The sequence below is a fragment of the Pteropus alecto genome, unplaced genomic scaffold (assembly GCF_000325575.1).
Source record: "Pteropus alecto unplaced genomic scaffold, ASM32557v1 scaffold7, whole genome shotgun sequence".
Taxonomy (NCBI): Eukaryota; Metazoa; Chordata; class Mammalia; order Chiroptera; family Pteropodidae; genus Pteropus; species Pteropus alecto.
In genome coordinates this window covers 57,816,552-57,836,658 of record NW_006494614.1, presented here as the reverse complement: position 1 = coordinate 57,836,658, position 20,107 = coordinate 57,816,552, and the positions used below count along the sequence as shown (strand labels likewise).

The window sequence follows — 20,107 nt, the reverse complement described above, 5'->3', positions numbered from 1 at the left end:
GCGGCCCCCGCGTGCGCAGGGCCTGGGCGGCGCCCCGGTAACGGCATCCGGCCCCCCACCGCCGCGTCCCGAACCCGCGGACCGGCCCTCGCCGGGGCCCACGTGTTTCCCCAGCGGGCCGCTCTGCGCGCTCGTTCGCCTGGGGCTAGAACGTCTTCGTCCCCAGCCGCTCTGTCCCGGGAGCGAGGTTAGCCGGGAGCTACTGGCCTCGCGTGGCGGATGATTTGTTGTGATCGTGTGTGTGCGAGAGACAGACGCCGGAGGGGTAGGCGGCGGGCGGGTTACCGTAGTATTTAAGTTCGTCTTCGTTGTATTAGTATAGGAATTTGTCTGAGAGCTGGCTGGCGGCCTGTTCGGTAGACCCACTGTTCCAAACTTTTTAAAATGTGTACTCGGTTAGGAAAATCATTCTATATTTTTGCGCTGTTGTGATACACCGGTCCCGGTGGGTGGTACATTCGTTATCCTCTACTTAGTAGCGGTATTTGTGCTGGATATTTTTGCGATGGTCTTCCTATTTTAATACCGTGCCATTTTTAGGATAAAATGATTGAGTTATCTCCACAGCACCAAGGTGTTGTTAAGGATGTAAAAGTGAGATAGTGACTAAACTAGGTGAGAAATAGAAAAAAAACAGTAAACTTGATTTTGATTGCTGAATGAGATAAATGAGTTGATTATTTGAGTATTGTGGAACTTGACACCGCTTATGCAAATTTAGCATTTACTGTCTTGTTTTCCACATGCCAGTCTATCACTTTACATTATTTCACTTTAATCTTCCCAATAACCCTATGAAGTATGCATTATTAGCAAAGCCAAGTTCAACATGATAGCATCATGGGTCCTCATTGTGAAAGAGATTAAATTGATGCCTTTTAAAATCTTTTTCACCTCTCAGATGTCTGAAATATTTATCTTGGCGCACAGGTGAATTTGTGACATCATTTAAAATGGTAAAGACCATGGGCAGAATTCTAAAGAAAAGATATGTCCAGTCTTTGTACAATATTCTAGTTACTGTCATTGACATTTTTATGATATAAAGTTTTTCCAGGGGAAAATTGTGAAATTTCAGTGGACGACATAATCGAGGAATTAGGGTCTTTTTTAAAGTCCTTTGCTTTCGGTAGCGTACGTCTGTGTATACTCCAGTAATAAAGAGAAAAGGCTGGTGCTTTGTTGTATGGGGCACTATGTTTATTTATAGGGTGTTATATGCCAGGGTAAAATTAAGAGATACAGCCAGTTTTTGGAAGTCAACTCTGTATGAAATGGTACAGTACCTAGGAAAGAGGTTGGGGGGTTGGGTGGGCAAGAAAGCCAGAGTTGTAGACAGTCTTCAACTGGGAGCGCTAATAAGGTTGCTGAAAGTTTATTTGCTTTAGCAAAATGGGGGTAATTTTAGAGACTTAAATATCCCAAAGAAGTTGATTGACTGAATGGAAAGTTAAGCAGATGGAGATAGGGAGTAGAAGCCAGAGCTAATGGCAAAGCTGTGGACGTATTTAGGAGAAAGTTTTATACAGGAGAGATTTGACCTTGTGTATTGACTAAAAAATAACAAAACTCCCTTGTAAGCTGATAGGACATTTTAGTTTGAAACACAGCTATAGTGTTTAAAGGAAAATGATTAGGAACTTATATATGTTAGTTATTCTGGAAAAAGCACCATTTCACAAACAGTATTCTATTAAATCCAGATACATGAGGAAATTGAAATGGCTACCAAGAGGCACAGGTAGAATTTGAGCCAGGGTCAGACCCTTGGCTGTTAACCGCTTCCAACTTGTACCTTCTTACCCATAAAATAATTACTTTGAGCTAAACTATTAATCCTGATAAAGGCTAGAGAGGAGAATGTTCGCTGGCTTGTTACTTACTTTTGAAAGCAGTGATTTTCTGATTTTGTTTATACTAATTGTATTGTTAAGACCTGACTCACTGCTGTTGCCATTCTGCCAAAACTGACCATTATGATTATGCTTCTTACTGCGTTTTACGTTATTCATGTTATGTTTCTGACTATGAATATTTGGTATTTAAAAATACTCTGTTCTCTGCTTTGATTCCCTTCTCAGCTTCATATCCGGCTGCATATTCTATTTTGACTTTGAATCTCCTTCTTCAGCCCTTCTACTACTATCTCTAATTAATAGCTTCTTTATTTCTTTATTTACTGTGTCATGAAAATACTTGACACTTTCCATTCACCATTAGTGTCTATGTAACACCTGGTCACTAACTAAGGAAACCATATTGGCTATTAATACAGGGGTAAGATTTCCTTAAGTGCCAGGGATTAATCATTTTAAGGCAATACCAAGAATCGGGTTGTAGACAGCTGAAAGCTAAACAGACATGAAGGTTGAGCAAAGTAGCCTTACAAGAAAATTGTGCAGTTTGAGGGCTCACCTTTTTTCCTAAGTTCATGATTCTCTCAGTGAATAAGTGTCTATTTTCTATTTTTGTTTAATGTACTACTTCATATTGCAAACTTTAAAAGCCTCTTTTTATATGAATTAAGTAAAAATTGATGGTATAATGAGGATGGTATAAAGAAATACAGAATAACAATAAGTATAATTTAAAGTTCTTTTTAATGAGGTTTATATTTAGGAATTGATACCTGTCCAGGAAAGTTAAATTAGCAATTAGATATTACATAAGTTTTTAAAATTTTGAAACTGTTCTTCCAAAATATCTTTTTAGGGACTCTCTTAGGGAACCTATGGATCAATGCAATTGAGAACACATAAGTTTGATAGTATTTTTGTAAAAACAGAATTGAAAGATGATGGCCAAAATCTTGGAGCTTGTAGTTTTGATACTAAACAAATTTTACTACAAAGATTAGAGAAATAGAATTTATTTTGTTGTACTTGAACTATTCTGTATTATTTTTATAGCTAACACACTCTTGAATTAGAATTTTAACTATTACTATTTTAATTCAGTGTTAAATTAAGCACAGTGTGTCGTGCATCAAACTAGAGCATTAGTGAATATTTAAGGAAAAGAAAAATATTACCTGGGTTTGGAAAAAGCATTAATGTTAACACCTGAAGGAAATAATAATATTTCTTTATTATAAAGTGGTATTATTTTTTTCTTCTGTTTTTGAACAGATGCTTGCATATACCACCCAGGTGTTCCAGTCTTTCATGATGCATTAAAGGTAGGAACTTGATATATTTCATTGTCTTCATATTTGTATAGTAAATTTAGAGATATAATACTAAATCTTTATTGTCTCATCTTTTTTTTCCACAGTGCGTGACTTTCTGCTTTCTTAAGGATCATTTTGGGGTGCTTTAATCAAGTACTCCACTAAAGGCAAATTACTGGAAATTTTATTTAATAAAATTGTTATTTCTACCTCAGTTCTCATTTTCTCTACTCCACGTTTCTTTACTTTCCTAAATTTGAGGAGAAATACAAGTAGTTGTATTGAATCTTAAGCTCTCAGTCTATCAGACAGGTGCCGTCTAATAAGAGCAGCTCTGAATTTTAGGAAAGATTATAAACACTTGAGAATGGTGCCCATCTCAGGACTGACATGTAAGTTTACAGAAAAGAGATGCCACCTGTTTTCCGGCTGTACTTCGTTAATGTTCCGGAGAAATAGAGAAATAATAGAATGTTGTTTGACCAGGTTTTTCATTTCGGTTCTGTTGATCTTTCAGAATTTATGATAATATGGTACATTTTCCATTGTGTATCTCAGAATGTTGCCGCATGGCTGCCTTGGTTTTAGGTGTTGCTACTTGTTCTTAGGAACATAAACACAGTCGTAAATATTTAAATATTGTCAGTTCCCTTTGAGTTTTTTTTTATTATAATTGACCTTTGTTTTAAAAAATTACAGGGAATGATTTTCAGCATATCTTATTTTATAAAAGTACTATATCAAACATTTTAGATCACTGTTAATTCTGTTGAAAAAGTGCCCCTTTTTTGTAAGGTACTAATTTTAATTGATGGGATACATGCCCTTAAAATAGAAAGTTTCCATTATTTATTCTAATGTCAAAGATGATAGACAAATTTATTGCTTTATGGTTTGGCAAGATGCTATTAGGATATTTTAGGTAAATAATCTTTAATAATTATGAAATTCTGTTGAAAACTTTTAGGATAATTTACAGAAAACATTCAAATTACATTTTGAAGGGGTAGGCTAGTATAGAGATTTATATGTGAAGTAGCTCTTTAAAGAAATAAGACAAATCGGTCTGTCTGATACATGCATAATTGAAATTAATAAAACTTGCAAGACCAATATTGTTACGCTATATTATTAGGATCTCAAAACACACACACACACATTGTTTCTAATTATACCTTTCAGGGAGTAGATGGACTTTTTTGACATTTAACTGTTAGATAGCCAAGTATAAACAAAGATGTACAAGGAGATAAGTGTGTTAGTCTGGTTCTAAGCCAGGAAAATAAATATTCAATGGGGCGAGTTGAGACCTGACTCCTACTTTCATCTTTTTAGCCTTTTTACAAATTTGTGAGGTTGGAAACTGTGATTCTGTAGGAATATTTATTTTTGCGGGATTGGGGAATTTTCTCTTTCTTGGACTGCTTTTTATTCTATGCTTATTTTTCTTGTACACTTTTTTCTATGCTGTTTTCCTCTTATCTCCAAATCATAATCAGACTTCACTGCTCAGTCTTTGGGCTTCTTCTTTTCTCATTTTAGTTCATTCCTACCCTTAAATGTCACCTCTATGCCAATGGCTTCTAGAACATATTTCCATTTTTGTATGTCATTGGCAGCCGTGAACCATTATCTGAAGTGGACTCATTCCAAAAATAGCTTTGCCTCTCACCTTTGTCGCTGTTAGTAATGATATCACTAACTTTTGGTCATTTAGTCTACATCTCTCTGTTTTTACTACACAACTGTTAATCACTCAGACTGATTAATCTTAATGATTTTACTTTTAAGTATTTCTGTTCTCTAATTCTTTTGCTTATTATTGTCTCCATAAACATTTCTTGAATATCCAGATTTTCCAAGACTGTTGGATTTCACAGCCCAGTAAATTTCAGACGAAATTCGTCGATATAGTATCTAGTGTCTGTTGTTGCCGGTTTTCTTTTTGACCAATTAAGGCATTAAATATTACATTAACAAGTGACAGAACACTTTAATGTTCAAATTAGAAGAGGCATATTCAGAGAAAAGGACAATCCTACTTAAGAAAAGTCAGCAACCTTATACACACATACTTAAAATTATCCTTCCTTTTCTCATTTTACTGAGAACTATGGATCCCAGTTTGGCATTTAGGAACAATTAGTCTGTTTTATGTATGTATCCCAGTATCTCCAGAATCCCTGATGTAATTCTTGTTTAGAATAACTTTTCTGATGACTATATTATCAGTGCTAATTAAACCCTATATTTAGTTGTTGTAACTTTTCATCTATATTTCAATTCAGAATAAAAGAATCAAAATAAAGGAAAATTTGAATTATAGCACATTGAACATAAAAAAAACCTTTAAGTGCATATTGTGGGAAAAAAAAAATCACTGCCAAATTCTTCAAGCAGTATATTGAGAAAAATAGTGAGGCCCAGATAGGTATGTGTAAAGCTAGCCCTTAGTCTATTTGAGACACCCCAAGTCTTGAAACTGCCTTTTTATTTCCTTAGTCTCTGCACTACACTAGAGTTATAGATGACAACTTAAAGCTATTTTTTGGTAGGCCAGTTGATATTTTGTTCAGAAATTATGCACCACATTACAATTTCTATATTTTTATGTTTCTCACTGAAAAGATCATTTAACTTTCAAAGGTCTCGCACTGCTTATGCGGCTGCATTAATTAATCTGTTCTGAAAATAGGTAGAAAGCTTATTGAGGAATAGCTACAATGAGTTCATTTCGAAACTTTATTGTAATTATCTCAGACTTACTGCATTTTTCACTTCCTAAGTCTTTTAAAATATATGCTGTATTTAGAAATTATAAATTGTTTTCTAAAATCAAGTACTATTTTTAATACAGAAGCAATTTCTCTTTATTTTTAAGGTGCTTCCTTAAGGTAGATCTCACTACACATCACTTCTAACATTCGTTAACTTTTTTTCAGACACCTCAAAACTGTGAAATACATATATATTCAAGCCACTTCTGGATTCAAGTAGATAAGTGCAAGTGCACTGTTTCACTGTGTGTGGTTCTCATGCAGATAGTTTTCAGTTTTTATTCTCTTGTGTTTCATAGGGGTGGTCTTGCTGTAGAAGAAGAACAACTGATTTTTCTGATTTTTTAAGCATTGTAGTAAGTATTAATTTTTTTCCTAGATTATCACCTGAAAATTACATATTGGGAGTTACAGATTTGAGGGATCTGATTTTGGACATCTATTGATGAATTCCTGTTACCTTGCAGACAGTACCTTTCTTTTAAAATGGGGCTTACCTCCTGTCTACAGTCATTAAAATAGGAATTTTAATATTTTAGAAATGAAGGTTTCAAGATATGCATTACCGACTTGTCAATTTAGGTTTATGCTTGATGTTAGTAGTCGTAAAAGAACATCAAGAAGAAGCAAAGGGTAGGCAACAATTTAATGCATTTTCAATTAGGAACAATAAATTTTTATTGAATCTAAAATACTATCGAAGTACACCATTCTTTTGTATACCCTTAAGAAAGAAAACTAAAGCTGTTAATGAAATAACATTGAAATGCCATTGATCTTACGATTTCAGAGATATTAAAATGTAAGTATGAATCAGTGGAATACGGAAAAGGTAGCTAGCATTTATTGAATATTTGCCACCTGCCAGATGTACGAAGTATTCTGTTGTTTAATTTTGTTGTTTTAATCCTTTCAAAGTGCCGTTATCTTCATTTACTGATGAGTAAACTGAGGTTTAAAAAGGTTAATTTGCTCAAGGTCATATAGCCAGTAAGTAGCCGAACTGAGGATCACATTGAGGCCCTTTTTTATAAATGATTTGTAGAATTCTCTTAGATCTCCAGAATTTGTTTCCTATATAAAGGGAGTTTATGCTGTACATTTAATAGTTAAGTAGATATTTATGAAGTATTTTTTAAAAGTCTTTTAAAACGCATTACTCGTGTAATAACTCATTTACAAATAGAGCAAATTTGTTTTCCTGTTTTTAGTTTCTTAAAATAATGTGATAAAAGTGGAGAAAACATACAAAAGAGGATTTTTTAATAAAGAATTGAAAAATAGTATTTTTTTCATGGCATGTGAAATAGATGATAGGATAATTCTTAATACCTTTCACTAACAGGGCTGTACAAAAGGTAGACATAATAATGAAAAGCCACCTGAGCCAGTCAAACCTGAAGTCAAGACTACTGAGAAGAAAGAACTATCTGAATTGAAACCCAAATTTCAGGAGCACATCATTCAGGCCCCTAAACCAGTAGAAGCAATAAAGAGGCCAAGGTACATTTTTTTACAGTTGCATATTATTTGTTTCTGGTATTTCCTTTTATGATTTTGTATAATATCATTTGTAGCTGTCAGTGTAGGTCACCAACTTTTGAACCATTTTAGCTATGCCTTTCATTTTTATTCCCCCTCAGCTAAGGGCATGTACACAGTAAAATCCATTGCAGACTTGTTCACTGCATCATCATCATTATGGCAAGGTGAGGAAGCCATGCATACTTCTTATGACTTGGCTTGTATCTTTCACTGTGGCATAGTGAAATTCTGTAAAGGAGTTGTCCTTGTTGGTTAATCAGTTTGAGTTGAAAAAGAACTTAGAGGTCTTGTTTTCCATTCTTCTACTGTTTCTCAAATATCTTCTAGGACATTCTTGACAGAAGAATATTTACTTTCAAATAATTCTAGTGAAGAAGAATTTACTTTTATAGTAGTCCATTATATTACTAAATCAGTGTATAATTTTTCCTGTGTGTTGAGCCAAATTATTTCTTTCTTTGTCCATATTTTGCCAGTTAGAACAAGTCTGTCACTCATCTGTTTTCAGATGCCTGGAAACTGTTAATCTCGTTATCACTGACAAGTTTTTATGTTTTTGATTTAAATTGTATATCTGTTAAAAGTACTTTTAAAAGGCCTTTTGCTTATTTTGCAGTAGAATTATACAGACTCCATACTCACCTTCTGATCAACTAGATTATATTTAATTTTACATTTCCATACATACATATTGGGTACCACTATTATGCCAGGTTTTTTTCATGTCGCACTTGAGTATCAAATTGTTTTAGAACCAAAATATAAGAATTAAAAAAAAGATGGGTTTTGGCTTCATATATGCCCCCTGTTGACATTTTATTCACTCTGTGGACTTAGGGTTTTTCTAACTTTTTCTTTATTGATCTTACTTAAACAAATTTATAACATATTGACTAATACTAAACCAAAATAAGAACCCTAAGAGACATCTTGAGGTTTGTTTGTTTAACCACACTACATAGCATGATTTTATTCCATCTTTACCTTATTCTTAATCATGAGAGACTTTATCAGATGTCTTGCTGGCTGATTTGGCAGGTAGAAAAAAATAATCAGAAAAAGACAATTCTGACATAGCTCATTCTTAAGTATTACAGTGGACTCTACTATAATTGACAATATGAGTTAATATTTTCTTTAAATGATGGACTGTTTCACTTAAGAGGAAGTGAGGGAAACATCCTAAATTCATTTAGTGGTATTGCAAAGATAGCTTTTTATGTACTTTGTTAATGCCTCCTACATCATTAGTTTTATTTTATTAAGGATGTAGAATGAATAACCTATAGTTTCTATTTTTATTGCTGCATTTATTAGTATTCTTAATACTTATTTACTGTCTTAAAAAATTGTACATATGTTATAAAATGTCGTTACTGTGTTTTTGGCTCCATTAAAATTGTCTGCGATACAGTTGTATCCGAATTTATAGATGTATGGTACCAGTGTTCACGCAAAGTGAATTATCTCCCAGTAGAATGTCTCCACTAAGTGGATTCACTTAGTACATACTGCCTTTTGTTTATATACTCAGCATTTTGCTTAGGCATAGAATGTAAAATTACAATAACTTCCTTGGAGTTACTCATCTTAACAAACTTGGATTCCTAATCTTTACTTTTTTCCCATTAGCCCTACTGATTAATAATTTAATGTATTGGCAATAGCATGATTAGTCAGGACTTAATATTGTAATATCAGAATCTTTTTTGTTAAAACATAGAAATGTCAGTACATTATAGCGGTTATTTGTAAAATACTTTTTAATGGGAAAAAGTTGATTCATCAAGTATTTGGGCTCTTCATAAATAGGCTCTTAAGTATATTTATTTTAGCACAAAGGAATATTTGTGCTAAAATAAAAAAGGAATATATCATTAATGGTAATAAAGTCTCAAAATTCTCCAGCCCAGATGAACCAATGTCAAATTTGGAATTGAAAGTATCTGCCTCCCTAAAACAAGCACTTGATAAACTTAAACTATCATCAGGGAACGAAGAAAATAAGAAAGGTAAGGTTTTATTTTGTATTTTTTTCTGTATAATTAACCAATTATCTAAAAGAACCAGAAGCCATATAGTTTAATGAATGTATATTTGAAAAAGTAACACATTGTAGTAAAGAACTTAATTTGTTTTCTAAATGCGAGTAATACCACAGAATGACTACGTGGTTTATTCAGAATGAGAGTTTGTTAAATTTTTTCTTTTGATTCATTACTTTTTAACAGTGAGTTAAATTTCTTTAATAATTGTAAATGTTACATTGTCCATGAGGTAAAAAAATTCGGTGTTTTATAATCTTTACCTGATACCATGGGAGGAAAGTATCCTTTCACTTCTCTTTTATAATGTTAAGATATTGAATATAGTATTGTATTATAGAATAGAAATGTCATATATCATGTTGAGTACATCAGCAAAACCTAATCATGATAGTTGCCTTCTTAATAGCTTTTTAAATACATTGCCTGGGAACACAGAGAAAACGTTCTTATTTTAAAATGTCAGTGTTTTTGCATTTAGATTATTTTTTTAAATGCCTGTTTTATGGAAATGTTTCCTTTTTAAGAATGGCACTACAGTAAAGAGTTCTGTTTTACTGTTTCTTATTTGATTTTTTTCCCTTTGTTTCAGAAGAAGACAGTGATGAAATTAAGATTGGGACCTCATGTAAAAATGGAGGGTGTTCAAAGGTATATGTTGTAAAATTTATGTTGTGTCATGGAAGTAAAACTTTAATTTTGAAAAAAAACTACAGTTTACTGACTCAGTTCACAGATTTGCATACCTATTACATGTTGGGCACTATGCTGTGAGCTAGGGCTATGAACATGGATAAGAGACTGAGGAGTATCATATCTGATAGAATCTTGGGAATAAATAATTCTAATTCAGTCAGCATTTACTGAGCACTTACTACGTGTCACACATTGAGGGCTGGGGACGTGGTATTAAAGCAAAAATCTCTTCATGCTAAGCTGGTATTCTAGTTTAGAGAGAGAGAGAGAACAAATAGGTAATTAAATATGATTTCAGGTAGTTATGAAGAAAAGAGGATAGAGAGAAGCTATTTAAGATTTCAGAGAGGTCTTTTGAAGTGTTTACACTAAGTTAAAAATCTGAATGTAGCAGATGGGTTCTATAAACCTTGGAGTAGATATGGGAGTAGTATGTGTAGAGGTTTTAGATCTTGTCTTTTCAAGGAATTAAGAGAAAGGTTAGTCGGGCTTGGGCAAGGGTGTGTAAGTAGTGGATAAGAGGTAGGCAAGATTAAGGAGGTTCTTAAAAGCCATAATGAGGGGTTTGGGCTTTATTCTAAGTATAATGGGAAGCTATCCGTTTTAAGGAGAGGTTTTAAAATATATAGCTTTGGCTGCCAATAGCAAACATAATGGGGCAGGAGTGGAATTGGAAAAAGGAACCAGCTAGTATGCTGTTGCAGAAGACCAGGCAGTGGGGTTGGAGAGTATGTTTTTGAGAAGTACTTAAATGTGGGAGGTGATCAGACATCTCAATGAGGCTTTTTCTTACCTACAGTATGTAAAATTGCATACCCTTCAGCATTTGCACTCTTACTCTTCTCTTTGCTCCTAGCACGCACTTCCTTATGACCTGTCACTTATTTTGCATATTGATTTCGCTTATGATCTGTCACATCTAACTTTCCTTTTCCTCCTTAATGTGAGGTTTACAAAAAAAGGAATTTGTTCTTTGCAGTATTTTGAATGCTTAGAGCAATGCCTGGTACATGGCAAATACATGTAGCATGAATGATATTTGGAAATATTAACAGGACTTGGTAATGAACCAGAAGTGAAGGAAAGGGGCTTATAGCTCCAGTGTCTAGGTAATGGATGGCACCGTTAACCAAGAAGGAGAAGACAGGGTTGGGGAGCAGGTTTGTGGTTTTCTCTCATGTTAAATTTGAGATTGCGTTGCCATTTAGGGATGTAAATATAAATGTATTCATATGTTTATCATGTTTATAAGGTATAAGTAGTAGATAAAAGATTAATTCTTGCAATAGGAGCGATAGTGCAAGTAAAGTGGTAGGGTAGTAGAGGAAGATCAGACAGAAGGTATCCCAGATGAATTTTGAAAAACAAATGACAATTCTCTAAATAGACAAAAAGGCAAGATTTCCCAAGCAGAGATGATAGCAGTAGTATACAGAAAACAATAAATTGTTAATAATAATGGTACAGAATTTGCTGGTGTGAAGTTGAGATTAAAAGAGAAGTGTAGGGGTCAGATCTTGAAAGACTTGTATAATCCTCAAGAGTTAGACTTTACTTTGGGTTATGGAGGCCACTAAAGAAATTTTTAAATCTTTTTCACTGAAATATAACATTTAAAAGTATACAAATGTAGATTTATAGCTCAAGGAATTTTCATAAAGCGCTAGAACCCTTCATATGTCTCCTCACTCTCTCTCTCCCAAAGGTAACCACATTTTCTTTTTATCAACATAGATTAGTTTTCCCTGTTTTTGAATTTAATGCAAATAGAATCATAGAATAGGTATCCTTGTGTCTATTTTCCTTTCCTTAATAAGATGTTTGTTAAGAGTTACTTTTGTTGCATGTAGTTTGTACATTTTCATTGCTTTAAAATATACCATTGCTTGAATATGCCAATTTATCCCTTCTACTGCTCTTTAAATTTTTTTGATTAATGATACTAAACATTTTTTGAACATGACTTGGGACAGGTGTAATTTCTGTTAAAGATGTGACTAGAAATGGAATTGCTGGATTATAGGGTGTGTATATGACCAGCTTTAACAGATATGTCTATATAGTTTCCCAAAGTAGTTGTATTTACACTCGTACCAGCAGTTTGTGAGGCTGGTTTCCTTTTTCTACACCTTGGTATCACTTTATAATATCAGCCTTTTATATTTTATATTCTTTTTATATTCTGGTGGATGTGTAGTGTTTCCCTCGTGGTTTTAATTCCCACTTTCCAGTTGATAATTGAGTACTTTTCTGTATATTTATTGATCATTTGGATCTTTTGTGAAATGTCCAAAATCTTTTATTTTTCTCTTAAATTGGCTTTTTCTTATTGATTTTAGGACTTCTTCATATATTTTTAGCTACAAGTTCTTTATCAAAGAGACATTATACATTTTCACTAACAATGGCTTTCAATAAACAGAGGCTTTTTAATTTTAGTAAAATCCAATTTACCCATATTTTCCTTTGCGACCAGTGCTTTCTGTGCCCTATTTAAGAAATCTGCTAATTTCAGGGCCATGAATTAGAATCTCTTAGTATAGTCTCATTGCCTAAAATCTGCTAGTGATCATGAAGAAGGTTAGCAGATTAAACTGATAGATATTTTTAAGACAAATTGACAGGTTTGTGATAGACTACATATGGGTGGAGGAAGAAGAGAAATTGAAGAGGACTTAACAGTTTTGCTTTGGGAGACTGAGTGGATATGGTGCCATCAAGTAGGTTTGGGGGGCAACAGTGATAAATTCAGAGTCTAATATACTGAGTTTACATGCTTATGGAATATCTTTAGGATATATACACCCCCAGTAGTTTGGATATCCAAAAAGTAAACGTGCAGAATTCTATTTTCTGTACTCGTAGGTGGTTGTAATAAATAACCAAAATAGAATTATACTACTGGCCTCATCTGTGTTATATTAACATAACTTTTTGTGAATTCATCTGTAGAGCCTTCACCTACAGCAGCAATGTTGGCCCGGATCTTCCAGACAAACCCTGGATATATATATAGGTCTGCAGCTCATTTTACCCTTCATAGGGATAAGAAATCATCACTCTAAAACTTCCAGAATTGCTTATTAGATTTTCCATATTAATTGATAATGCACACACAGAATTGATGCACATAAATCATGCTGTATTTCTGTTGAGATTACTAATCTCTTGGTTTTAATATTATATTGTAAATTTTAAATACCTGAATGTGCTCGGATGTGACCTCATGCCTAAAAGTCTAAAAGCATCTTAATACATCCTGTTGCCTACTCTTCTGTTTGCCTTTTTTCATAGGGAACTGAAACGTAAACATATCTAAAAAAGAATCATTTTTCATTCCTTGTTAGAATGGCCCAGGGTGAATTTATGAATGTTCTAAGTGATTATTGTTATTTCTTGAGCATTTTCATAATTCATAGAGGTCATCAATACTACAAATAATGTGCGAAATGTAACGTTGAGATATGAAGTTAATTTTTTTTCTTTTTTCTCTTTTAGACGTATCAGGGTCTACAGAGTCTAGAAGAAGTCTGTGTATATCATTCTGGAGTACCTATTTTCCATGAAGGGTAACTTATACATGACTAATAAAAACTTTATGGTACAAGTTAGAAAAGTTAATATGCCTTTATACATTATTTGTCATGCAGTGTAATTAGATATTTTATTTACATCGTTATATAATCTTTACAGTAATCCAGAAATGTGAGTTTTATCTTCTTTTACACATGAGAAATTGAAATAGTATTACAGTTAAGTGGCCATTGTGGTTCAAACCTCATGTTTCTCCATTATACTTCGATGTGATACTTTGTTGGGCTAAGTAGTATTTTGTTTGAAAGACTGTCCTGCACATTTAGGACATATAGAAATTTTGACCCTGAGCACTAAAATGCCTACACTGGCATCCAAGAAAACTCATACTTTTCTACAGCCCTCAGTTGAGAGCCTCTCTTCTGTATTACCCTGTAGTTTGTAAAAACACGGTACTGTGTTAAAATCTTCCACTCTGTTTCCAGTATTCTTCAGGAGTCAAACCCAAAGGTTTACTATAATTTTTGTCTTCCGGGGTTAGATTTTTCTCAAGGGATAGTGGATTTCACCTACTGTGGGACTGACCTTCACAGGTTGTGTAAACATTATTTTTTAGTTTGTTTGAATAGTCTCACTTTGCTGGGTTACTCAAATGTGAGGATTTTAAAGTTTTGGTCATACCATTTTTTGGTAACTTCAAGACAGTGGAATGCAAGCTATCAGTGAAAAGCTGATTCAGAATTTTGTGTTTGGTTTTAAGCATCTTTATTTAGGAGCTCCAAAATTGCTATAATAAATTTCATCTGATTTTAAAATTACTAGTCTTCTGATAATAATTAAAGTTTTAAGTGTTTGATAACTTAGACACTTCTAAGGTCCTAAAGTTCGCACTTAATAATTTTTTGGAATCACTGTCACGATAATACTTCTGGACTTAATTGGTTGTGAGATTTTATTTCTGAAATTTTTCTCTGCTAATTTAAAGGATGAAATACTGGAGCTGTTGTAGAAGAAAAACTTCTGATTTTAATACATTTTTAGCCCAAGCAGGCTGTACAACAGGGAAACACCTGTGGACTGCAAAGGATGCTGTAAGTCACCTTTTCAAAATAATGCATTAGGATGTATTCATCTGAGTCATTTTAAAAGATTTGAGAGTATTCTGTCTTTAGATTTAAAGAAAAACGTTTTCTCTCCCTCACACAGTATAGATTTTCAAAAAAAATTTTCTTTCCTCACACAGTAAAGTTTTGAATGGCCTAAAAATTAAAATTTGAGTCAGTCTCTCAGATCCTGCCGTTTGATCAAAACAACCATTACATATGCTGATGATGCAACCATATAAGTGTTTGTGAAATACTTAAGCCTGCCAAAATTAGAGCATATTTTTTTGTAATTCCATAGCCTGTTCCCATTTTTTTGTTTCATAAAAATCACTTTTTTACTCATTTGATATTATTGATCACTTAGACTTCTGATTCTCTTGCCCACTTAGAACTTCATTCAACCATTTACAGATGGTTGACGTCATCTAGTAGCCAATGAGGAGGATTGCAGACTTGTTTTATATACCTCTGCTTGCCACAGGAAAATTTACCAAAAATAAAATAAATAAAATATCAGTTTCTGCTTCTCTGTACGACTTTTAAAAAGACTGGATTCTACAGATAATTCCCCAAAATCCCATTAAGTTATGAGAAGGAAAGCAATTTATTGCTAAATGTTTGATAGCTATTATTTATGTGTTTCATAATAAATTAGTTTTATGTGCTGTATTGGCACTACTAACCGCAAGGCAATGAACTTTTCAGTATATGTGTCTTTTATAAAGTAATTGTAAATTTTCATATTGCTTTAAGAATTCATTCTATATTTGAGTATTTTATAGTTTCTGCTTTTTTAATAGCACATAGTTGGAGATTATCATAATGCATCTACCATAAAACTAGTTTTATAAGCAAAAGTGAAGTCTCCCTGTAATTTCTCCAAGGTCCAAAAGTTGAGAGATTTAGTTCGAAAAAATAGGCTGTTGTTTTCTGTTATATGTAAGTTTTCAGAATCTAACCCTTGATGAAATGTTTTTGTGATCATGATTTGTCTCTTTTTCAAGTAGTTACTGATAAAGCAATGTACCACTGGTAGGGTAATAATTATTTCCCTAATAGTAATAAAAAGATTACTTCCACAAATTCCCCCCCCCTTTTTTTTTTTTTTTGCATAGTATGAGAGGAAAGTAATTAATAACAATAGCAGATGGTTATAGTCAGTTATTTTTTTCCCAGATTCCCAGATGCACATGGTAATTTTTTTCTCACTTATATGTGTCAGTTTATATGTCGCTTTGTAAATTCATAAAGTTTGTCTTATATTACAGGGGAAAAAAGTCGTTCCGTGTAGACATGACTGGCATCAGACTGGGGGTGAAGTCACCATTTCAGTATATGCTAAAAATTCCCTTCCAGAACTTAGTCAAGTAGTAGCTAATAGTACATTGGTAAGTACACGGAATATCTCTGAGTAAAAATTGGCTTTATGCATTATTCTTAATGTTGACGTAATGTTCTTGTTTGAGCTGATTTTAAGATCTTTTTTCCAATTGAAAATATAGTTCCAAATTACTTTCACAGAAACTATTTTAATGAAAATTTCTGCATAATAGAGGTAGTTCTAAAGCATTCCAGAGATAATTATCATAGCCTGGAAGATTTATCAGTTAATATGGTACTTAGTTCTCAGTGTGAAACTTCAGGTTAATTCTTTTTCGTTTATGGTTTTCTCAAATAAAATACAATATTGGCAGTTTATTAAAATAGCTTAAATGATTTTTATCAGTGTATCTTTTTTATATAATCATTGTTTTATGTCATAAACCTTCAGTTTGGATTTGATCAATTATTCAACTTTCTATATCTTTTTCAGTTAAATGTACACATTGTATTCGAAGGAGAGAAGGAATTTCACCAAAATGTTAAATTATGGGGTGTAAGTATCATGTATCCAGGAGAGTTTTTTCTTACAATTTAAAATACTGTTTGTACAATAAAAGGAAGAAGTTTAGTAATTGATGCAAAGTAGGTATATGACTTGCTTATATTTTTACCAAAAAGTTGAAATGTAGGTTTAGAAATGGCATTAAGAGACTTGGGTTTTTTATTATAAACATAAGCAAGACCAATATTTTCCTCTAACACTAATAAAACCACCCAGGTTTACTGTAATTCTCTTTAATATGTTGCAGGTGATTGATGTAAAGCGAAGTTTTGTAACTATGACTGCAACAAAGATTGAAATCACCATGAGAAAAGCTGAACCTATGCAGTGGGCAAGCCTTGAACTGCCTGCAACCCAAAACCAGGAAAAACAAAAAGAAGATAAAACAGAATGAGAGTTGAGAGGGAATAAAAATTATTGCCTCTTTCAGAATTTTTAATATGTGGTGATGTAGCTTGCTGCTGTAATCTTTTGTTTTGTTGTTGAATCTGGCATTTCAGGGTCAACAGTAGATTCTTAAAAGCCAAAGTCAGATTATCTTTTTGTGCCTCCCACTTTTCTTTTGAGTTACCTAAGATTGATTATTCATTTCTCCTCACTAGTAGAACTGTAGTTGTGTCCTATACTTGAAGCTAGAAGATAGATCATAAACAGTTACAGTACTTCTTAATATAATGTTAAGCGAGAAATATATAAGTACCATTTGTTTATATCTCTATTATTCCATAATTGTAAAGCAAGATGGACTGTCAAATTTTTAATTAGTTTTTTTCATAAGTTTGTGTTCCTATAATACTTGAAAATCTTCAAGGAAGAGTTCTGCAGTGTTTTTTCCACTTGAGTCAGTTACTGTCTGTAGGAGGATTCTAAGGTAGTATAAATAGATAAAGAGGAATATATGCATTGATCAACAAATTTGAATTTGTTTACAACTAATTGAAATGAAAAATTATATCTACCTATATTACTTGCCAAGCAGTATGATGTAGGAAAACATTATAAATAAGAGTATAGAGGTATCAATTTGGTTAAAATTCCTATTTTATGAGACTAAGCAATAATGTTAAATATCTCCTGATTATTTATAAGGTCTTGGTATGGTGTTATGACTAAATTGTATCTGAATTATAGTCTGTACCCTCTTACAATCTTTAATTACATGTAAAGAAATTAAATATATATCTGGCTTCCCTGATTGAAAACTATATAAAATTATATTTAAAAGCTTATGGGAAGTACATTAGTGTATAAGAAAACTAAATATTTAAACTTTGCTTTATGATAATTGTATTATATGTTAAATAGCTTAAATGTTTTGGAGGGTTTTTCATGAAAAATTTGACAATTCTAAGTGATACAATGTTGATTATTGTACTTTATTAAATAAATACCACAGAATTAGATTGTTTATGCTAATTGAACCCATTGAAGGGTAACTTACTCTTTGAGGTAGTACAGAGCTCAGAAAGAAAATGAAAAATAAATGTTATGAAGGCCAAAACTCTGGCAGAACTTAAGTTTGGGCATGAATTATGCTTACATAGATTAAAATGATTATTTCCTAAGCCCCTTGAGTGTTTTTCTTTTTTTGATATTAGTGGAATTCTTAGGAGAATTTGCAGAATACAGTGTTAAAGAGTTAATATATATCACTGTACTACCTTAGCAAATAGCTATTAGATGCAACTATGTAATTATTAAATATTTAGCTCTGTTACAAATAAAGGCATAAAAACGACAACCAGGCTTTCATGACACTGAAATACCATGGCAGGACATTTGGGGCAGTAAAAATTAGACCCAAATAGAGTATATAAGTTTATAATACTTGAGTTGTATTTAAATTTTTAAAAGTTATCTTTCATAATTTAGGAACCTGAGTTCATTTGAGACATGAAATCCTGTTGTTCAGGGGAGAGATTGATACTTGATTTAACTCTGAGGTAATGGTTAATAGACCCTTTTTTGAGGTTTTCTTTTTGAGCCTGTTTTCCCCTCAGCAGTATCTTAGTATGTATGTGCAGTTGAACTATTATTTAAAGCAAGTGGATTATACATACACCTAAGAGTTAAGTACAAAGCACTGACCTTTTTCTTGGATACAGTTTATGTATTTAGTCTGGTTATATTAGTGACCCTTTTCTTTCTTTCCTTATTAAACCTCTGAGTTTGTTGCCTAGAAAAAAATCTAAATGATACTTATCTTTGGCTCATATATATAGACAGTTATAATTAGGTAAGAATGTGTTTTATCAGTCTGTCAAAAAAATAAAAAATGGTTAACTGTTAAGTTTCTCTAGAAACATGCTTTGTTTTTCTCAGCATTCAGAGTACTTACAGCAAAGCAGTCAAAGCTAGGTTTATTATACACTTGGTAACTAATGATAGCTAAATCAACCTCTTATTTTTAGATAATTTTAGACTTACAGAAGAGTTGCAAAACAAAAGTACAAAGTTTGTTATATCCTATATTAATATTCCCCTTATGTTAAAATATTACATGACCACAGAACATTTATAAAGCTAAGTCTAGGTACAATACTATGAACTAAAATAGAACATTAATTTTGACCATCTGTTTTTAGTGGAACACTATTAAAGGGTAATTCTTGAGACCTAGCATTTTTTTTTTTTTTTTAAATTTAAGCAAGGAATGTATAAACCATTAATATAAATGGAAATCAAACTAACAGACAAATGCTTATAGGTCAATGATAGGTAATTCGTAACTGTATCCTGGCAAAGAATTTGTCAGAATTTATATTTTATGCCATAGATTTTAAATTTTTATTAAGTACAACTTGTTTGATTTTCTTTAGCCAATTCTTCAGCCACATAAGGGTAAAGAGAATCTTAATTTTTACAAATAATTTAAGGTGACTTTGGATTATTGCTCTGCTGCCCCTTGCTTTAAAAAAAAAACAAAAAACATTCCCTAGTCTGAAAATGCTTGTCAGGCATATACCCACAATAAAAATTTTTAATGCTCTGGTGTCAGTTTTAAGGCATTGGGTATGTACTCTAACTTATTTTTAGCATCTAGATACTTTCAAGTTACCTGTTAGAACAGTAATAGGTTTTTTTTGTTTCATTGCAAATTTTTTTGATCTAACATTTATATTTGGTATTTGTTTTGATTCTTTTGCATATATCATAACACTATGTCCTCAGTTCCAAAATGCAAGCTAAGTCCATCTTGTTTTAGGTTTTGTTAATTGGCTTTTTTTTTTTTTTTTTAACCATTTAATTGTTCATTAGGTAACTGGGAATTTGATTCTTTAGCTGATTGCTTCCTCATTGCCCAAGTATCTTACAACTTAAACTCATCTGGAATTATTGCATGGCTTGCC

At 32.6% G+C, this 20,107-nt stretch overlaps 1 protein-coding gene across 3 annotated transcripts in view; it reads left to right on the top strand.

The window, feature by feature from the left end:
* The window catches only part of CHORDC1 (cysteine and histidine rich domain containing 1), a 19,425-nt gene extending 378 nt beyond the window's left edge, over positions 1 to 19,047 (top strand). Inside the window, exons 2-11 of one of the 3 annotated variants that reach the window (XM_006926709.3) lie at positions 3,129 to 3,178; positions 6,246 to 6,302; positions 7,292 to 7,449; positions 9,400 to 9,503; positions 10,129 to 10,187; positions 13,731 to 13,801; positions 14,752 to 14,857; positions 16,141 to 16,260; positions 16,686 to 16,748; positions 17,005 to 19,047. In XM_006926709.3, coding sequence (XP_006926771.1) covers positions 3,129 to 3,178; positions 6,246 to 6,302; positions 7,292 to 7,449; positions 9,400 to 9,503; positions 10,129 to 10,187; positions 13,731 to 13,801; positions 14,752 to 14,857; positions 16,141 to 16,260; positions 16,686 to 16,748; positions 17,005 to 17,151 — 935 coding nt within the window. In that variant the 3' untranslated portion in view covers positions 17,152 to 19,047. The remainder of the gene's footprint in view (positions 1 to 3,128; positions 3,179 to 6,245; positions 6,303 to 7,291; positions 7,450 to 9,399; positions 9,504 to 10,128; positions 10,188 to 13,730; positions 13,802 to 14,751; positions 14,858 to 16,140; positions 16,261 to 16,685; positions 16,749 to 17,004) is intronic. The other 2 variants (XM_025042601.1, XM_015600512.2) reach the window with 2 other exon arrangements.
* Positions 19,048 to 20,107: the final 1,060 nt, after the last annotated feature.